The following is a 21,628-nucleotide window of genomic DNA, read 5'->3' on the forward strand; positions in this document are numbered from 1 at the left end:
CTTCCCAATACATGGGGAATAAATTAATTTTCAAATTCCCATAAACTCATAAATACATGCTTATTCCATGTTTCTTTTAAGTATGCCACAAAACTACCAAATAGGTATAACATTACTTTTTTCCTTCTTTTATATATAAAAAAATCTATAAAGAATACAGCATTTGAATTAATGACTAGACGATGAAATTAAAAGATTGAATTGAAATAATATTAAATTCAAAATAAACTTAACTCACACTCTTTCTTCCTCCCATCGACAAATTATACCACCAACACACAATAATTATTAAATATGCAAATTATTAATTAGTACTTACTTTATGTAGAAATTATAATATATACTAAATATTTTCATTCAAACACACCATATCGTAATATTAGTGTCAATAACATCTCCATTTCGATTAATCGTATACATTCACATTTAATACACATATACAACATCTACATTAGGATAGAAGGCTAGTTCATAGTCTCGTTATTCTTCTCTATTCATAGGTGTAGTAGTGCATTACGATCTCTTGCGCTTTGACTTCTGATTTCTGTTATTTCTGTTATTATTTATTACTTTCTATGCTTTGATTACTCAATTTTACCTGTGACGCTTTCATTATTTATTTAATCGTTATTTGTTATTAGTCTTTATTTATTTGTATTTATTTGTCATCTATTCGTTATTTGTTTGTTGTTTTTCTCATAAAGCTTTTAATTTTCTATTCTTATCTAACATTTTTTTTATGCATTTATGCTTTTACTGAGCCGAGGGTCTCCAGGAAACAGCCGTCCTACCTTGGTAGGAGTAAGGTCTGCGTACATTCTACCCTCCCCAGACCCCATGTTGTGGGATTTCACTGGGTTGTTGTTGTTGTATACAACATCTACATACCGCACCCTCATGAGATACAATAATATTAATATTATTATTATTATTATTAATTAATAATAATAATAATAATAATAATAACAATAACAATAAGAACAATAATAATAACAATAACAATAATAACAACAACAAAAAAAATAAAAAAATAATAATAATAGTAATAATAATAATAATATAATAATAATAATAATAATAACAATAACAACAACTCAGTGAAATCCCACAACGTGGGTCTAGAACAACAACAACAACAACAACAACAATAATAATAATAAAAATAATAATAACAACAAAAATAATAACAATAACAATAACAATAATTTTTTAAAAAAGGAAAAACGATTTGATATATTTTTTAACTTTGCAATTTATAGTTGATATATATTTTGTTAAAAAAACTAGCTTATATATACCTCTATATTAACGGCCTCGATATACCTTTTTCGACGGACGAAAATGAAAACTTGATTTAAATTTATTTTCTTTCTTATTATTAAAATACAATTCATATGTATATGAATACATTTGACCCTTCTCGCAAAATTCGGGGGTAAAATTAAAATATAACAAAATAAAATTGTAATTTAATTTGAAAAATATATTATAAATTGTTGACCAACGATCACCATAATATAACTCTCAATATTTCGTGACAAATATATTTGAGATTGGTGGAGCAATAATATATGATCGTAAATCTCTTTTATACTCATTTTAAGAAAATTATATTATAATATTTTTAAAATATGTAGTTTAGAATTTATTTAAATATAATAATTAATAAAATTACTTAATTAAAAGTCATATTAATAACAAATACAATTATTGATTCACAAATTATCATATCGGTGTAACATAGGGGCATAAGACTATAACATAAATATGTGACTCTCTTGGGTTGTTTTAACTATGGTTGACACATATGAACTATATAATTTTTATATGATTTCTAAAATATTTTCAAATTATATTTTAAAAATTATTTAAATATACATTTAATATTTATTTACACATAATAATTAATAAAATTACTCAATTAGAAGTAATATTAATCACAAATATAAGAAATGATTCGCAAGTTATCAAATCGGCGTAATATAGACTACAACGTTGTGACTGTCTCGGGTTGTTGTTCACTAGGGTCGGCACATATTAACTATATGATTTTATAATTCATAAAATGTGTTGATATCTAAAGTATTTTGAGTCTTGACTGTCGATATCGCTATTTTCAAATTATATTTCAAAAATTATTTAAATATATAATTTAAATTTATTTAAATATAATAATTAATAAAAATTACTTAATTAGAGATCATATTAATAATAAATATAAGTAATAATTTACAAGTTATCAAATCAAGGTAATATAGGTGCACAAAAGCACAACATTGTGACTCTCTTGAGTTGTTGTTACTTAGGTTCGACACTTATGAATTATGTGAATTTTATAATGTGTCAATGTCCACCACATCTAAAGTATTTTGAGTTTTGTCTGTCGCTGTTGAAATATTTGCAGACTATATTTAAAAATTATTTTAATATATAGTTTAAATTTATCTAAACATAATAATTGATGAAATTACTTAATTAAAATTCCTATTAATAACAAAATATAAAGAATTCCCAGTTAACAATGATAGTTTAAATAAATTTAAACTACATAAATAAATTTTTGAAAATATTTCTATAATGATAGTCAAACTCAAAACACTTTAGACATGGTAGATATTGATACATTATATATATTATAAAAATTATATATATAGTTCATAATTGTTGACCCTAGTTAACAACAACCCGAGAGAATCACACATTATAGCTATTAAAATAACTATTGTCATAACTTCTTAGTATTCAAAGTAAATTTTAACTATGTCAAAATTGTATCATAAAAAAAATGTGGTTATATCATTTAATTATTTTCACAATTTTTTTTATAAATTGAAGCATAAATGTTTTTTAACTATAATATTTTTTTTTAAAATAATTTATGAAGGCTAAATAATTACTACTGCTAAAATAATTTTCATCGTGAGACAAAAATTTGTTTTTAAAAAGGTGTGTATGAAAATTACTATAAGGGGAAAATAACACATCATATTTGCTTTAATATTAATTATAGTGCGTTAAAATTATATAAAGACACCAAATGAACCAAAAAAAATGTAATATTGTATATATACACCAACAAGATTTGTGTTATGAAACGAAATATTAAGTTTTTTAAAAAAAAATTATCCTTAATGTTTCATTTTACTTGGTCCGTATACTAAAAATATATTTTTCAATTATTTGTCCATTTTACAAATCAGGAGAGTTCTTTTACTTATTTTTCATACTACTCTAAGTGTTAAATAACTACATAATGTAAAATGCACATTTAATTAAAATTTTCTTAAAATGGAGTATTTGACTTATTTTAGAGCGTAATGTCATATTTTTTTATATAAATATTAAAATTCATATGTAATTTATTTTAGTTAATTTAGTCAAAGTTGAATGACTTTTAAGTGGCCAAAGATTGAAAACAAAATACTTTTTGTCTGATAAAATTTAATGTTGAATACTCTTTAGGTAAAGAAAAAAACTTTTAAAATTTTTTTGCCCGATAATTTTAAAATAGGATAACTTTATAATAATAATAATAATAATAAAATTAATATGATAAATTCAAAATTAGATGACCTCTCTAACTTTATTAGAAATATTTTAAAGAATTTTGATTAGTATTTAATAGAATTAATTTTATAATTTGATGAGAAAGGAAAAAGGAAAGACAATGTGAAGATGAGGAAAGAAGAAGAAAAAAGTGGTTAGTGTTAGATATTGGATTCTTTCCAAGTGGGCCCCACTTGTAAGTGGGCAACTTGCCCACTTGGTATGTAATCAAATTCTTTGTCTATATATATATGTGCAATGGCAGAGGAAGAAAAACAGATAGACAGAAAAACACGCACAACTTCTCTCTTTTCCTCTTTCCCTCATTATCTCTCTCTAATTAATTTTGCCAAGTTAGTTATTTTCATAACACGTTATCAGCACGAGGCTCCAGCTATTTTTAGAAGGTAACAAAAAGTGGTAAGAGTTTTATTTAAATTTATTTTCATAAAATGACAAATATTTCAAAACTTGAATTTACTGCTCTTGATATCTCTGAAAAAGGCTACTCATCATGGCACTTGATGCCGAAATTCATTTAGAATCAATGGATCTCGCAGACACCATTAAAGATGACAATATGACATCTAATCAAGACCGTGCTAAAGCCATGATATTTCTCCGGCACCATCTTGACGAGGGCTAAAATTACAATATCTCACATTAAAAGACCCCCTTTAATTGTGGAAAAATTTAAAAGAAAGATATGACCACCTGAAGTTGTTGCACAAGCTCGTCATGATTAGCTAAATCTGAGATTAATGGATTTCAAAAATATAACTGAATATAATTCTGCTCTGTTTAGAATTATAGCTCAGTTAAATTTATGCGGAGAAGAGATCACTGAGCAAGATAAACTGGAAAAAACATACTCCATATTTCCACTCGCGAATATGTTCATACAGCAGCAATATCGCGAAAAAGAATTTAAAAAATATTCTGAATTACTTTCTCACCTTCTGATTGTTGAACGTCAAAATGAACTATTAATGAAAAATCATGATAGTCGGTCCGTTGGTTCTTTGCCCCTCCCTGAAGTGAATCAGGCAAATTATAACCAACGAGAAAAAGGTTATGACCCCAGTCGTGGTCATGGTCAAAGAAGAAATTTTAATAATGATATTCGACTGGCACCGAGAAATAATCAGCAATATAAAAGGCAGGGTAAAAAAGGCAGAAGCTTTACCGAAGAAAAATTTAGAAAGTGTATGACATAGATGTGGAGGTGTGGGGCACTGGTCGCGGACTTGTCGGTCATCAAAACGTTTGGTTCAACTATATCAGGCATCTTTGAAAAGGACAGAAAATAATTCAGAGATAAATTTTATCTCTGAAGATAATATTGAGCCCATGCATTTAGATGTAGCTGATTTCTTTAATTTTCCAAATAAAAATATGAATATTAACAAGACTAATAATATGTAAATATTTTTCTTTTTATCTGTATTAAATATGATGTTGGTATTTTCCTAGTCAATGTAAATAAATAAAATTTGTGTAATATACCATGTGTTAATACTTATTTTATTTCTTATTGAAGAAAATATGGAAATGCCTCAAATCTTGTTTGGATCAATGATAAATCAAAAGAATATTTGTGTAATTGATAGTGGAACAACTCATGCTATTTTTAAGGACGAGAAATATTTTTTCAATTTGCTTAGAAGAAAAGCTAATGTTACTACAATATCTAGTAATTCAAAAATGATTGAAGGCTCCGGAAGAGCTACTATAATTCTATCTAAGGGGACAAAAATTGTTATAGAAGATGCACTATTTTCTTCTAAATTCCCAAAAAACTTGTTAAATTTTAAAGATATCCGCGGAAATGGATATCATGATGAGACACTAAATGAAATGAATATTGAATATTTTGGTATAACCAAGAGTGTCTCAGGCCAGAAATATATTTTGGAAAAATTACCAACTTTTTCCTCTGACCTATATTATGCAAAAATCAGTGCAATTAAAGCACATATGATCGTAAACCAGACGTTTACTGATCTAAATAAATTTGTGTTATGGCATGATCGAATAGGTCATCCTGGATCAATAATGATAAGACGAATTCTTGAAAATTCAACTAGACACCCGTTAAAGAACCAGAAGATTCTTACAAATGATCAATTTTCATGTGCTGCTTGTTGTCAAGGCAAATTAGTTGCCAGACCATCGACCCTGAAGGTTGTCATTGAATCTCCTATCTTTTTAGAGCGTATACATGGAGATTTAGGTGGACCTATTCATCCACCTAGTGGATTGTTTAGATATTTTATGGTCCTAATAGATACATCATCTAGATGGTCTCATGTGTGCTTATTATCATCTCACAATCTGGCGTTTGCGAAATTGTTAGCACAAATAATAAGATTAAGAGCGCAATTCCCAGATTATCCAACTAAGACCATTCGCCTTGATAATGCTGGAGAATTTACATCCCAAGTTTTAATGATTATTGCTTATTAATTGGGATAAAAATTGAGCATCCTGTTGCTCATGTTCATACTCAAAATGGTCTTGCAGAGTCATTTATAAAGCGCCTACAATTGATAGCAAGACCTCTACTAATGAAAACAAAATTGTCAATTACTGTTTCGGGTCATGCTATCTTACATGCAACAACACTTGTATGTCTCAGACCGACACATTATAATAAATACTCTCCGTCACAATTAGTATTTGGTCATGAGCCAAATATAGCCCATCTACGAATTTTTGGTTGTGCCGTATATGTGCCTGTAGCACCACCACAGCGTACAAAGATGGGCCCTCAACGAAGGTTGAGCATATATGTTGGGTTTGACTCACCCTCAATAATTCGATACCTTGAACCGTTGACTGAAGACTTATTCACTGCTCGATTTGCAGATTATTGGTTTGATGAAACACTTTTCTCGCCATTAGGGAAAGAGAAAAAGGAACCCGAAAAAGACAAAGAAATTGCGTGGAAAGTTTCATCACTATCTCATTTTGATCCACGCACCCGCACGTGTGAGTAGGAGGTCCAGAAGATCATCCACTTGCAAAAAATAGCAAATCAAATGCCAGATGCATTTACTGATTTGAAACGAATAACTAAGTCACATATCCCTGCAGTGAATGTGCCTATTCGGATTGATATCCCAAAAGGACCATCTACTAGTATCATAGCTTCTGAATCTCAAATACGCCTGAAGCGTGGTAGACCATTGGGATCAAAGGATAAATTTCCTAGAAAGAGAAGTGTGAGAAATAATCAAAATGATACTACACAAGAACCTCCTGAAAAAGGTTAAGATTTGAGTACTCCTGATATTCCTGAAGAAATCAGCGAGCCCGAGACTCAAGTGAATGAAGAATTTTTAATAAGTTCTACCGGTGATGAGATAAATCTAGATCGATCAAAAATTACGGTGGATAATATTTTTGTATATAATGTTGCAATTAACCTCATGCAAGATAGTGAAAGTCTTGAGCCTAAATCCGTCGAATAATGTCGACGTAGACGTGATTGGCCAAAATGGCAAAAGGCAATCCAATCAGAATTAGACTCACTTGCTAAACGTGAGGTTTTTGCACCTATAGTCCAAACCCCTGAAGGTGTGAAATCAATTGGCTATAAATGGGTTTTAATGCGAAAACGAAATGAGAGAAATGAAATTGTAAGATACAAAGCACGCCTTGTTGCACAACGATTCTCTCAAAGACCCGGGGTCAACTATGAAGAAACATTTTCACATGTTATGGATGGAATAACATTTAGATATCTCATCAGTTTGGTTGTTCACAAAAATCTTGATATACATCTAATGGATGTTGTTACAGCTTACCTTTATGGTTCATTTGATAATAAAATTTACATGAAAAACCAGAAGGATTAAAATTGCCTGAAGCATGTAATATGTCAAGGGAGATGTACTCAATAAAATTGCAAAGATCATTATACGGTCTGAAACAATCAGGGCGTATGTGGTATAATCGCCTTAGTGAGTACTTAATAAATGAAGGCTATATAAATTATGTTATTTGTCCATGTGTTTTTATTAATAAAACGGAATCAGAGTTTGTTATACTCGCCTTTTATGTTGATGACATAAATCTCATCGGAACCCCTGAAGAGGTCCAAAAGGCAATTGAATATCTAAAGAAAGAATTTGAAATGAAAGACCTTGGAAAGACAAAACTTTGTCTAGGTCTACAAATTGAATATTTAGCAGATGGGGTTTTTGTCCATCAATCTGCCTACACTGAGAAAATCTTAAAAAGATTTTACATGGACAAAGCACATTCATTAAGTACTCCAATGGTTGTCGATCACTTGAAGTGGAAAAAGGATCAATTTCGACCTCCAAAAGAGGATGACGAAATTCTTGGTCCAAAAGTACCATATCTCAGTGCTATTGGTGCACTTATGTACCTTGCCAACACAACTAGGCCTGATATAACATTCTCTATTAATTTGCTAGCAAGGTATAGTTCATCCCCAACACGAAGGCATTGGAACGGTATCAAACATATTTTGCGATACCTGAAGGGTACTATTGATATGGGTTTGTTTTATACTAACAAAGGTTTCACAGACCTTATTGGTTATGCAGATGCAGGTTATTTATCAGACCCACATAAAGGTCAATCTCAGACAGGCTATCTATTTACACACGGAGGGACTGCTATATCATGGCGATCTACAAAGTAGTCCATTGTTGTCACTTCTTCAAATCATGCTGAAATAATAGCAATTCATGAAGCAAGTAGAGAATATGTGTGATTGAGATCGATGATACAGTTCATCAAAAAGATGCGGTCTAGAAAATGATGTTAAAGTACCCACAATTATATTTGAAGACAATGCCGCGTGCATAGCTCAATTGAAAGGTGGCTTCATAAAAGGAGACCGAACGAAACATATTTCACCAAAATTATTCTTCACACATGATCTACAGAAGAATGGTGATAACGATGTACAACAAATTCGTTCAAGTGATAATCTTGCAGATTTATTCACAAAGGCATTACCAACATCAACTTTTGAGAAGTTAAGATATAAGGTTGAATGCGTCGTCTCCAAAATATCAAATGAAGTTTTTATCAGAAGGAGTAAAATACGTGCTGCACTCTTTTTTCCTTGACCATGGTTTTGTCCTACTAGGTTTTCCTGGTAAGGTTTTTAATGAGGCAGCAATCAAAGTGTATTACCAAATATGTATATTATTTCTTATAGAGTTTTTATGGAGGCACATTATACATGGACATCCAAGGGGGAGTGTTAGGTATTGGATGCTTTCCAAGTGGGCCCCACTTGTAAGTGGGCAACTTGCCCACTTGGTATGTAATCAAATTCTTTGCCTATATATATATATATATGTGCAATGGCAGAGGAAGAAAAACAGATAGACAGAAAAACACGCACAACTCCTCTCTTTTCCTCTTCCCCTCATTATCTCTCTCTAATTAATTTTGCCAAGTTAGTTATTTTCATAACAGTTAGGAAGAATTGAAAGAAGGTGAAGTGATTGGTGGGTCCTTATTATAAAGCTTAATGTAAATAATTTCTCCACATAATTGATGAGAGTTTTAATTCACTTAGCATAAAAAATTCCGTTCCCCTTATTTTTGGAGTTTAGGAAATAGGAAAGATTTAGTTTTATTTTAAAAGGAAAAAGTTACCATTGTCTTTTTACTCTTTTGACCAAATTTGAGCCAAATTTTTTGGGCCATTTAGCATTACTCTTTCCCAAGTGATATGACACGTTAATATATTCTTTCATGCGAATATTCATCAGTAGAGTTAGAAGAAAATTAAAAGGGTATTTTACTTAAATTTCATAGTAAAAAAGTTTAATTATAATTTATTAATTATTTGAATTTTTTTGTTTTTAAATCTTTGATATATATGAATGATGCTGATACATTGTGATTTGATATATAAGTATTTTTTCATGATACATCGCTAATTGATACAAACCAAACATTGTAATATAAATAAAACTTATGAATCAGCTTATAACACCTAATATATTATGAACACAACAAAAATAACAGTAAAACATACATTTTGTGTTTGGTTTGTATTAACTAGAGATGTATCATGCAAAAAGACTTATATATCAAATCGCGATGTATCAGCATTATTCCTATGTATCAGAAGAGAAATTTTTAATTTTTTTACAGATGATAGAAAATAATTAAAAATATAGAAATATAAGACGTGTAATTTGATAATTTTTTCAAATTAAAAATATACATTGACCCAACAACACTATGCAGAGAAACCAAGGTCACCGCTTTAATTGTAAATAGAGTAGTCATTTGAAGAAAAACAGATATTACCGCCCAAAATCTACACCATTTTGGAGATATGGTTAATACAATAACATTTCAACTCCCAATAGAATATATTAATAGGTATAAGTACCTTATCAAGTTGCACCAGAATTTAATCTCTCTTTGCACTCTCTTGGGAAAATAAGGTAAAAGGGAACTTTGAGAGTGAATTGAAGGACAGGGGATTTGTAATTTTTTTATATTTTTTTTATTATAAATATTTAATTAGATGTTAATTATGAAGAGATGGGGTTGAATTAGAATATTTAAAAGTTTAGGATAAAAATTGAAAGATCAAAAACTTTTAATAAAACCCTAATTTTCATTCATTTACTCCACTTTTTTAAACTTATGTTCTCTATTTCCCTCTTCTCTTTTCTTTACTCCATTTTTTAAAACTTATGTTCTTCATTTCCCTCCTCTCTTCTCTTCTCTTTTCTTCATTTTTTTAAACGCTCTTGTTTCTTTTTCTTTCATCTTCTTCTTCCTTAACTTCTTTACTTTTTTTCTTCTCCGTTTTCCCCTTTTTTTTAAACTTTTTGTGTTTTCATCTTCTTCTTCTTCGGATGTTGTCATTCTCATTTTTTTCTTCACTCCGATTTGATTGTGAAAATTATATTAAAAAATTGATGAAAAGAGAAGAGAACAGAAGAGAGGATATGTTGTAAATGTTTATATAAACATGAGTTGTTCAAGCAACCAAGAAGATATTTAAACAACCAAAAGTTGTTTAGTTCAAACAACCAGAAGATATTTTAACAACCCTAAATTATTTAGTTCAAACAACAGAAGTTGTTTAAACAACCAAAAATTATTTAAACAACCAAAAGTTGTTTAGTTCAAACAATCAGAAAATATTTAAACAACCCTAAGTTGTTTAGTTCAAACAACCAGAAGATATTTAAACAACCTTAAGTTGTTTAGGTGTTTTTTACAACCCTCTTATATGTTGGACTTATTTGTAAATAGCAAAACTTTGGGGTGTATAAAAATTTTCTTTTTTAAATTAGCATAACCCATTAATACTTAATTATACTAGAGTCCCTTTTACCCAATTTTTAAAACTTGTGTCCTATATACTCAAATAAATAACTCAAAAGTCTCTTTTAATTAAAATCCCCCACTCTCTTCCTCAATTCTGATTCCTTAAAAAAAATTCATAACCAAAAACGCAAAAGTAATTCAATACAAATCCATGAAAGATAGAATTTTACAGATCAGTCGTTCAAGAATTGAGCAGTTTAAATCGTTTTTCTTTTGACATGGTGAATAGAGGAAAAAATTACAAGAAAATTATAGTTTTGTTTCATTATTTTTTTGTTGAAGATCCAAAGTAAACTTTCCAAGGAATTGATCACAGATATTAGGGATGAAATTTTGTCACAAAGAAGAAGATAAAACAACGGGTATGATTTGCCAACTTTATATAGGTAGTTCCCGAAGAGACACAACAGTTTGAAGGGACACAAGAATGGAAGAAACGGGTTTAAAGGTAAAGATAAAATAGACTAAAAAACTTAAATCCTGAATTCTAAATAGGAGGTCTAAGATTTTCTTTTATATTTTAAAAAGTATTTTTGGATAATGCCAAACAATCGGGATCTGTTTGGAACGAGGAAAAACAATTCATCAAAAATGGCTTTTTTAATGGGTAAGGAGAAAATCTTTTTCTATATTTTTATATTCTTTATTATAATAATAATAATAATAATAATAGCAAAGTAAAAGAAAAATAAAATGAAAATGGTTTGAGGTCTTTTTCTAAAAAAAATAAAAAAATAAAATTTACATATTTGAAAAAATTGTTAACTTTTTAAACTGTACAAAATTGAGCAGATATACTCTGTCGTTAATATTTTATCACAAATATTTCTTTATAGTCTAATAATCTAATTAAATGATTATTGAGTGAAAAAAGAACAATTATGTCTGGCAAATATGTCCTTAAATTGTTAATAGAATCCATGAATGATACTCTATCAAAATCAATTTTCTCAAAATTTAGCCAAGTTAAAAAATTACTTTTTCGACTGACAACCCTTTTTCCAACCTAACTAGTTTTTTATAACATTTTTTTTGTTGTTGAACAAATAATCGACTCTTAAGGATTGAGATTTCAATGTGTATTTAGATTCAGATTAAATTTTTAAATTTTAATGTACATTTTAATTTTTAGATGTATATTTAAATTTAAATATTTTAATTTAATAAAAATAAATAAGACCTAAATTGATCCTAGCATATTTTACATATCGGATAATTTTTATCTTATGATAAAAAAAATTAGAATATTACATCAAAAAAGTTTTTTAAAAAATGTTTTCTTAATGAGTTAAAATATAGGAAGGATTACACAAATTTCATAGTGTTAAGAGCTAATTACATTATATTCCTATTTTTTTTCTAAATTACAAAAATCCATTAAATTTGATTGAATTCGGATACATCCCCAAACGTCCTTATACATCACATAAATTGACATATTCGATCGATGCATCGCATAAAGTGATATATCCGACAATAGAAGAGAGTAAGAATTTTTGTAATTTTTTCAAATAATAGAGAACTTTTAAAAATATAATAAAATAAGTTATATATTTAGATAATTTTTTCTGAAATAGGCCTAGCCCATTGTACCTGGGAAATAACCCCAGTAAAATTCCTCCTCTTCACATGTTCATCTTGGTATTTCATGATTTTTTAAAATTTAGAAATACCAATTGTCACTTTCGTCTCTTTTTTGAAAAACAATTATTTTCTAAATTTTACATTTCAAATTTCATGAATACATTCTTAACAAGTCAAATTATAAATAATAATGGGCCTAGGCAGTAGCACAAGTTGCAAATGGACTTGGCCCAAGTAGTTTGACTCGAGCAAATAGATCTAAACAGCATATGGAACATCAAGCTACAGAGTCCAAATAGTTTTTGACACGATCATCTTTGGGATTATCATATTTCAAAGGAAAAATTATTTGATTGAGTGTTTTTTAAAAATGAATTACTGATTTTAGCGATATTTTATTTATTTATTATCATTTATAGCCATACATAGCAATATTATGATAAATCTAAACTTGTATTAAAAGTGAATTATGCATACAATATAAATGTATTATAAGTGTTTTAAAATATATATTATGTTTGTGTAGTAAGAAACTGACATAATGTATTATAAGTCTATTAAAGTTTGTGATAAATGTATTATTCATCAATAAAACTTGTATTATATATGTTTTATAAATAGTTCTCTGCAATATGTATTAAAACTGTATTATAAATGTATTATAAGTGTTCAGTGAATTTTTTTTTGATTGCTATAGATGGTAAATATTTTCTTAATATTGTATATTTATGTAAGTTTCCCTATTTCAAATCTCACTAAAATAAAATTATTAGAAGTATAGAACACATTTAGGGATCATTTGGTGTGAGGAATAAAAATAAATAGTTTTGAGATAAAAAAATAGTCTAGGGATAAAATTTTGTTGTATTGTTTGGTTGCCAAATTTGGGATAACTTATTCCACTATTTATACCATAGTGATGGAATAAGTTATCTCATATACACGGTGAAATAATTTATTGGTGGATAACTTATCACAGAATAGCTAATCCAGGTTAATTAATCCTAAGATAACTTGTTCCAACCAAATGACCCATTAGAGTTATAAATAGGGCTGGGCATAATATGGTTCAAACTGAAAAAATTGATCGAACCGAAATTTTGTTCGATTTTAACTTTTAAAAATTTAGTTATTTGGTTCGGTTTTTGATTTTTAGCTGTTATAATTCGGTTAATCGAAAAACCAAATTTTATTTACGTACTCTCCACAGTAGAGGCCTGAATGCTCTTGCCTAAAGCCACAGGATGTAGCATGTAGGAGGGTTGCGTGTGCACTAGATCTTTTTATACATATTCTCATTGCAATTCACTAGATCTCTTTATATGTATTTTGAACAAAATTTATTTTTTCTTTGTGTCTATTTTACTCTTTTTCTTGTGTGAATATTTGTTGTGTGTGTGTGTGTTATATTTTTATCTTTGTGATTGAAACATACTAGCACTGATATGTTTTTTGAAAAATTTATATGAAGAACTGAAGGAAGTGAATTTGTTCAACTAATCTCACAAATCGAAAATCGAACCGAAAAAAATCGAACCGAACCAAATTTATTTTAGTTTGGTTTGGATTAACATTTTCACAAATCGAAAATTGAAAAACCGAACCGAATTTGGCAAATCAAACTGATCGAACGTCCAACCCTCGTTATAAATGCAGATTTAATAACTCTTAGTCTGCTAATGGCTAAATTGATAAGGAAAATGAGTAAATCTTATTCCGTGACATTAAATCGTTAACGATGAAATTTCAAATCATTCTTCAAACGTTGATTCAACAACCCATTATCAATAAACTTATTTTGTGGTTAAATTATCGGTTGCGACCCGATTTGGATAACCCTATCATTGGTCTATTGATCTCCCATAGTCTAAAGTTCTACAACTGAGAACCGCTTCTCTCTGGTTTGATTTTTTTTTTTTTTTTTTTTTTTTTACGGGAACAGACCCTACACGAGGCTCCCACCTCTCGTGCACAGTCAGGGGTTAAGCAACACCCCCAAGCCTTAACATAAATAATCAAAAATAAAAACACAAGGAGGGGGACATAAACCTTACCTCCGATCCTATGGTGGTTCATAAGTCGGCTAACCTATTAAGGTCGGCTAACTCATCCCCGATACAAAAAAGAGACTAACTATAACTAGAAAGCAGTAAACCTGTGAGAGGACTCCTCCCGGTACAATTCAACTATGAAAGCATAAATGAGGGAGACTCTCCCCTTCCATGAGAAAAAAGAAAAGTAACCTACACTAGTCCTATTCCAACTATGCTACGTACCAGACATAGCTGCATTGAAGAAGAACAAGTATACGAAACTTCTATTTCGCATGGGATGGGAAAATTCTTTTCATCTTTGCTCATTTTAGTCTTGTCGTACCAAGTAAATCCAGGTGAAATATGCCATTGCATCAGAATCATGATTATCAGCTATGGGGTGATTCACTTTCTAGCCATTGTATTATATTGTATTGTATTATATTGTTAGTTTAATATAATGTTTGTTTTGATTGTTACTTAAATTTTATTGTGTCGTATCGTTTAAATCCATCGTTAGGTAACAACAAAAAACCCCATTTTGTGTAACGACCAATTTGTTATGATCGCATCGTTATCTTAATATTTTCTTCTCATTTTTTCTTTACTTATTATTTAATAGTTCTATTTTATCTTTTACTATACATTCTCATAATAGTTCTACCCATGTACTATGTTTTTCTTGTAGGTTTTGTTAGGATTAATGTTACAATTAATTTTGGGACAGTTCATGCGATATAAAAGTTTCTTGATTTTCAAAAGAATATTGAAAATTTATTTTTTATTTAATTTTACGTTTTAGGTTCTTGAAAGATATGTCTGTTTGTAGCATTCATGAACCTATTAATGACCCTTTCTTAATGAATATTTTTACGTTCAAGAACTTTTATCCTATAAATAGTGTTGTTTTTCTTTCAAAAAATCATCACTTCAAAAAGAAAATATATTTTACTTTGAACACATTTGAGAGACATTGATCAAAATGTGAAATCACTGATTCAAGAATAAAAGAGCAATATTCTTGAATGCTATTTATTTTGCGGCTTAGTTAAATCTCGAAGATAGAATTGTTCTTTACTCTTCCGTTTACTCGTGAGAGAGACTCCAACTAACTTTAAGAAACATATTAACGTGCCTCTAAGCCAAGCAAGTTTATTTTGGATTCCTCTTAATATTATCATTCTTGTTCTAACAATATGAAGATAATTGTCTCTATGACATCCACTTCAATATCAAATAGTGTTCCATCTTTGCCTAATCCTAATTTTGAAATATTTGATGGCAAAAACTTTTCTAGATGGCGTGAAAAGATGAAATTCTTTTTAAGACGATTGAAGTTGACATATATTCTCGAAAAATCTTGTCCTGACGCTCTCGGTTCTGAGGTAGCAATTGATGAGACTACTTTGATTAAAAAACAAGTTGCCAGGTGTCAAGATTATGATTATTTATGCAAGAATTATATTCTTGGAGGAATGTCCTATACATATTATGATCAATATTATATTAAGTGCAAATTTGCTAACTATTATGACTTTTTATGATATAACTTGTGAATTTTTGTCTTGCTCAACATAAGTTTTGTACGAATTAAATTATGCGGTACGACACAATTTATGATTTTTAAAATAGAACTCTTATCTCGCTCGACATAAATTTGAAAGAAATAAAATTATGCATCATAACATAACTGATCAGATTAATCACATTCGCATTCACATTATTCATAAATAGAAAAATATTTCTTATCAAAATTTTATTTTATTTTCACAACTCAAATATAAAACTTCTCACTAAAGAACAAGTGATCTCATCTATGCCACCATACTTCTTGATGGTGGGCTGGAGCTTATATGTCTTAAGATATTTGACATTCTTGCTCAAACAAAAAGCACAAAGTTTTCAAAAAAAGAAAAAGAAAAAACAAGCATACATCAAACTAGAATAAGATCTTAATAATTGTTTAACCTTAAGGACAAAGTTTGCATCTTTGGGGTCATGATAACATTCACATGATCAATTTGAAAGATATAAAAAGAGGTGTTACATCATTTGGACCACAACAAGACATAATTCACTCTACCCCACTCCTTAAGGTCCCCTTCTTTCAATACTCTACCCCACTTCTTTTCTCCCCATGCCCCAATGTTTCCCTAACCATCAACACTCCATCCTTTAAACCTTAAACCCTTCATTATCTTTCACAAAACCCCTGTTTTCTTCACTCTGTTATACTATAATGTCATCATGTAAACTTTATAAAATCTCCATTAAAGTAATGGAAGTATACTAGGTAATGTAATGGATTCATTAATTTTGTCTTGTAGATAAGTACTAGTGTTATATTAATGCTATCACTTTGTCTCTACATTTTCTTGATTCACTCTACTTAAATCTCACTTCACTTTATATATTTTCTTTCAGCTTTTTTCTCTCTCTGCTCTTCCTTCCATGCTTGTCCAAACCCTAGATCTGTCCCCCTCTTAGGTAACCTCAACAACCTTTGTTCTCTATAACTCACACACACACAGAGAGAACACAAAAACACATTTTTCTGTCTCTCTCTCTCTCTCTCTCTCTGTTTGTATATTTTTGTATATTAACTGATGTTGTGTTGATTTCTAGGTGCAGCTTTTTGAGTGAAGTGAGAAAAGGGGAAAGTGGGGGTGGGTAAAATTTCGAAAAAATATTTTGTTGGTTTGGGAGAGAGGGAGATGAGTGGCACCTCTACATCAGTGGTGGGGGGAGGGGTTGGGGGAGAAGGGGGAATGGGGTATGGGTATGGTTACCGGCCGCCATTTACGGCGGTGCAATGGCAGGAGCTGGAGCATCAAGCAATGATATACAAGTACTTGGTGGCGGGTCTTCCTGTGCCACCTGATCTTGTTGTTCCTATTCGTCGTAGCTTTGAAGCCATCTCAGCTAGGTTCTTTCATCATCCCAGCTGTATGTTGTTCTTGCATCTCTTCTTGTATTTTATCTCTATCTATTTGAAAAGTAAAAAATATCCTCCTTCTTCAGAGATTTAGCTCACTTTGATGGTATAAGTGAAGCATGCAGATCTGAAAAGAGGGCTCTTTTTCTTTTGGAATTATTGAAATTTTTTGTCTTGGTTGTGGATGTGCAATTATTACCACTCCCTGTTCTTTGTTTGGGATCAGAGTAATGGATTTACTTTCTTATTTTTTGGTATGTAATCTGTACAACTGTAATGGTTTGGTTCCAGGAGAGACTTCTATATCTATTTTATCAATTTTGAGTGCAAAGATCACTAATCTAGTCTATCTGGGGTTGGCATCTAGTGTGTTGTAGCTTTGTCTTCTTTGTGTCAATATAGTAGCAACACTTTGTTTTTGCCTTTTAGAGGCTTATCCGGTGTGTATTTAAGTTGTATACTATCAAGTGTCGTGAAAGAAGGCAGATCCGGTATGGGTTCAACCTTTGAAATTCTTAGCAATGAGCTCAATATACTTTTGAAATTATGACTTCAGAATCTAATATTTGTTGAAATTTTGTTGTTTATATCAATATTCCGTGTCAAAAATATTGGGTTTGGTTGAACTGGTAGCACTAAGGCTACATACCCAACTGATCATGAATAGTTTACAGAAGTGCTTACTTTCAATGCCTGGTGTTTGTAAGAATGCTCCAGTAATGGCAACTCTGTGTTGTGGTATGCTCCTATTTCATTGATTTCTGATTGATGTGTGGCTAATTAGATCTTGGTATATATTTTCATTTCTCGTAAAAGGACTTCTTTCAGGGTGGTTTTGGCTATACTGCATTAGCTAAGTATGGAGCTTAATGATTTGTTTCTTCTATGTGCAGTGGGTTATTGTTCCTATTATGGGAAGAAGTTTGATCCTGAGCCAGGAAGGTGTAGAAGGACTGATGGAAAGAAATGGAGATGCTCAAAAGATGCATATCCTGACTCCAAATATTGCGAGCGGCACATGCATCGAGGTCGCAACCGTTCAAGAAAGCCTGTGGAATCTCAATCTACTTCCCAGTCCTTGTCGACTAATATGTCACATATTACAACTGGGAGCAGCAATACAAGAGGAAGTTTCCAAAAGAGCAGCTGCGGAAGCTTCCAAAACTTGCCATTATATTCTGTTGCTAATTCAGGAGCGCTGAATTATGGAAGCACTGAAACAAAGTTGCAGATGGAGCCTCTCTCCTATGGAATAAATAACAAGGACTATAGGTACCTCAGTTTTGACCTCCGTTGTTCTTCTTTTCCTTGGATACACTTGTCTTGAAGTTCTTGTGTCATTTCGGCTACTTTGTGGCTTAAATGTGTTTCCTGATAGTTGGCATGTTAGTTTTGTTACTTCGATTACAGAATCTTTATTACTCCAAAATGTTTCCTCGAGCCTTGAGCTCCGACTGTGCCGTGTTTTTAACACACTGCTTGTTTTGAAAAATGATTCTGTTTTTTGTCTTTTGGGCTGATATAAGATAGATATGTGAACTCAAAGACACATTAGTAGGATGCTATATAGGGCTTGGGGGACTATTATCATGACATCAAGGTTTCCCTTCTTGTCAACTTATGACTCATTTTGTAGCCCGTATGCCTTAAGCTCGTCTTTTCACTTCTGCTAATTTGAGACCTACCAGCATTGTAGGATTTTGATGGCCCTTATAATTAATTATTGATCCACCTCTTAATGCTATTTCCTACTCCCTTTGGAGCTGTTTATCTATCAAGTTCCTGACCTGAATAGGTGCAGAAAGACTCATTATTTTCTTATGCAACTTATACCCTTAACAAAGATTATAGATAGTGAGGGTGAGAGCACAAATAGGTATTGTGTCTCAAGTATTTCTTTTAACCTCAATGGCCTTCAGGATTGTCAATTTTCAGGCAGAATTGTGTTTAGATCCTGGATGGGTAAAGATATCCTAGGTGTATGTGTGACACGGATAGAAATTCGTGTAACTTAAAAATGCGTGTTTGATTGCTGGTGTCGGCTGCCAAGTTGTGTCCTTGAATGTGCTCTTCATGCTACTAGATGGCAATTGTTATTTGTCTTGTAAAATGAACTTGGGAGTTGGGAGTTGCACTGATCCCAGAGGGAGGAGAGAGGGACTGAGTTGCGTAACCGAGTCACAGGAATTTTCATCAATTTACAGATTAAGTTTGAAATAGTTTTTAGGAAATTGGAATATATTTGTCTCTTTAGTACTCTCAAGGAGGAGCAGCGTCAATATTTGCATGCAATAGACAGAAGGCTTTTCCTCTATGGGCTCCCACTATTATGTTAAAACAAGAACAATAAAGTGACTTCCAGTTACTTATCAAGTCATCAGCTAGATCCCACTATGCATATAGAGTGTATTTTTTTTTTATCATGACATATTTTTTTGTCGGTATTAGCATGACACATGCTTGCAGAGCTCAGTGATGGAATGTTGGAAATGTTCTGTACTACCACAATCATCTTGGTTTTTCACTGGATTATATGTCTGATAGTCTGAATAATGACAATATAGTGTTAAATGATGATAGCCTTCCACCAAGTTGCCTTGTAGTCTCTGGCTAATGTATATGGTGCTGAAGGATGCATAATCCCTGCTAACTGTGCACCAGCTCCCCTTGTCTTATTTTGTTTTCTTGCAAGTTGCTTTCTTTTTGTTGCTGAGTGCATTTCTTTTCTTTTATCCTTTCCCAATTAGGAAGTTGACAACAATCTTGGGAATTTGAAGAAGCTAATCTACTTGAGCCTATTATTGATAAAATCTATGTATTGTTAGGGTACTTTGCCTTGTATTTCTTTTAATACCGTAGTTGATTGCTGGTTAAAGTAACATGTCTAATATGCTGTCAGTTTTGTATTGCCTTCAGAGAAAACAAGTGTTGTAACATCCAGTTTCATTAATGACAAAATGTACCACAGGTATCTCCATGGAATTACTCCTGATGCTGAGGAGCACAATTTATCTTCAGAGGCTTCTACTACTGTCAGAAGTTTAGGGATGGGGACCAACACAGACAGTAACTGGGTATTGCCTTCTCAAGTTTCTTCAAGCCCCATGACGAGACAAAAGAATGATTCTCAGTTGCTGGGTAGCTCAACAGAGATGCATCTACCTAATCTACTTGAGCCTATGATTGATGCAAAAATTTCAAAACGACGACACCAGCATTGCTTCTTTGGCAATGACATTGATTCTCCTGGAACAGTAAAGGAGGAGCAGCATTCAATGCGCCCTTTCTTTAATGAATGGCCCGCTGCTAAAGAATCGTGGTCCAACCTCGACGATGAAGGATCCAACAAAAACAATTTCTCCACTACACAACTTTCCATATCCATTCCAATCGCTCCTTCCAACTTCTCTTCAAGGAGTGGTTGCTCCCCAAATGGTGAATATTAACATCCTTATGACAATAACTTGTTCCATTGTAGTATATAGTCTTTTACAGCAATCTTATTGGTATCTCTTGGTTTCCCTTGCCTGCAGATACTTGAAGGAGTTGCCACTGTATAAACTCCAAGCAGTTTGGTGCTATGCAGACGAACAGACATGCTAGCGCTAACCCAACATCTGCTTGTATGAGCTATATATATGTACCCTTTATGTTCCTGGAACATTGAGTTGTTCAGCATATTTGTGGTTGATTTTCTAATGTCAACAATGTTTTAAGAAGAAGAAAACGAGTTGTCTTCGAATGCTGTTCATGTTTATTGTCGAAAATAAATGTGTTTTACCAGCCATTCTGCTGGTGTGAGATGATTACTCTGGATTTAAGTTGTAGATTTGATCTCTTTAGGTGCTTTGGTGCAATTTTATATCGTTAACTCGAAGAATCTTTGTTAGTCTCCATTTCGTTGGATTTGTTTTCCGTTTAGGTATAGGCTTTTTTGCTTCAAGACTTTACATATAAGTCGTTTTGTCTAAATATTAGTCTTCCGCAGAAAAATTAGAAGGAAAACGTTTGTGACAAAACATATTTTCTAAACTATCCAATATTCGAAATCCACTGGCTCGTGACCAATTTGGATTCATTTCGAATAGTCCCATTAGGAGAGTAGAACGCTTGCTATCAAAAAGTTATTTATTCTTGAAAATCGACCCCAAGACATATGATTAAGGATAAAGGTATTCAAACT

At 31.2% G+C, this 21,628-nt stretch overlaps 1 protein-coding gene across 2 annotated transcripts; it reads left to right on the forward strand.

The window, feature by feature from the left end:
• The first annotated feature begins 16,678 nt into the window (after positions 1 to 16,678).
• LOC129889609 (growth-regulating factor 4-like) lies at positions 16,679 to 21,251 on the forward strand. Of its 2 annotated transcripts, XM_055964991.1 has the most exons (6): positions 16,679 to 16,803; positions 16,935 to 16,997; positions 17,136 to 17,456; positions 18,339 to 18,717; positions 20,414 to 20,880; positions 20,979 to 21,251. In XM_055964991.1, the coding sequence occupies exons 3-6, from the start codon at positions 17,225 to 17,227 to the stop codon at positions 20,984 to 20,986; spliced, it is 1,086 nt and encodes a 361-aa protein (XP_055820966.1). In that variant the 5' UTR covers positions 16,679 to 16,803; positions 16,935 to 16,997; positions 17,136 to 17,224; the 3' UTR covers positions 20,987 to 21,251. The 2 variants fall into 2 exon arrangements, with proteins under 2 accessions (XP_055820966.1, XP_055820965.1); XM_055964990.1 differs by lacking the exon at positions 16,679 to 16,803 and having other exon boundaries at positions 16,834 to 16,997.
• The last annotated feature ends 377 nt before the right edge of the window (positions 21,252 to 21,628 follow it).

Source organism: Solanum dulcamara, chromosome 5 (genome assembly GCF_947179165.1).
Source record: "Solanum dulcamara chromosome 5, daSolDulc1.2, whole genome shotgun sequence".
NCBI classification, from domain to species: domain Eukaryota; kingdom Viridiplantae; phylum Streptophyta; class Magnoliopsida; order Solanales; family Solanaceae; genus Solanum; species Solanum dulcamara.

What these genes read in the sequence shown, in the direction of transcription:
- LOC129889609 (XM_055964991.1), top strand. Translation starts at nt 17,225, where the DNA reads ATGAGTGGCACCTCTACATCAGTGGTGGGGGGAGGGGTTGGGGGAGAA. An exon ending in GTTCTTTCATCATCCCAGCT is followed by an intron (nt 17,457 to 18,338) that starts GTATGTTGTTCT and finishes TTCTATGTGCAG; the next exon opens with TGGGTTATTGTTCCTATTAT. An exon ending in ATAAATAACAAGGACTATAG is followed by an intron (nt 18,718 to 20,413) that starts GTACCTCAGTTT and finishes AATGTACCACAG; the next exon opens with GTATCTCCATGGAATTACTC.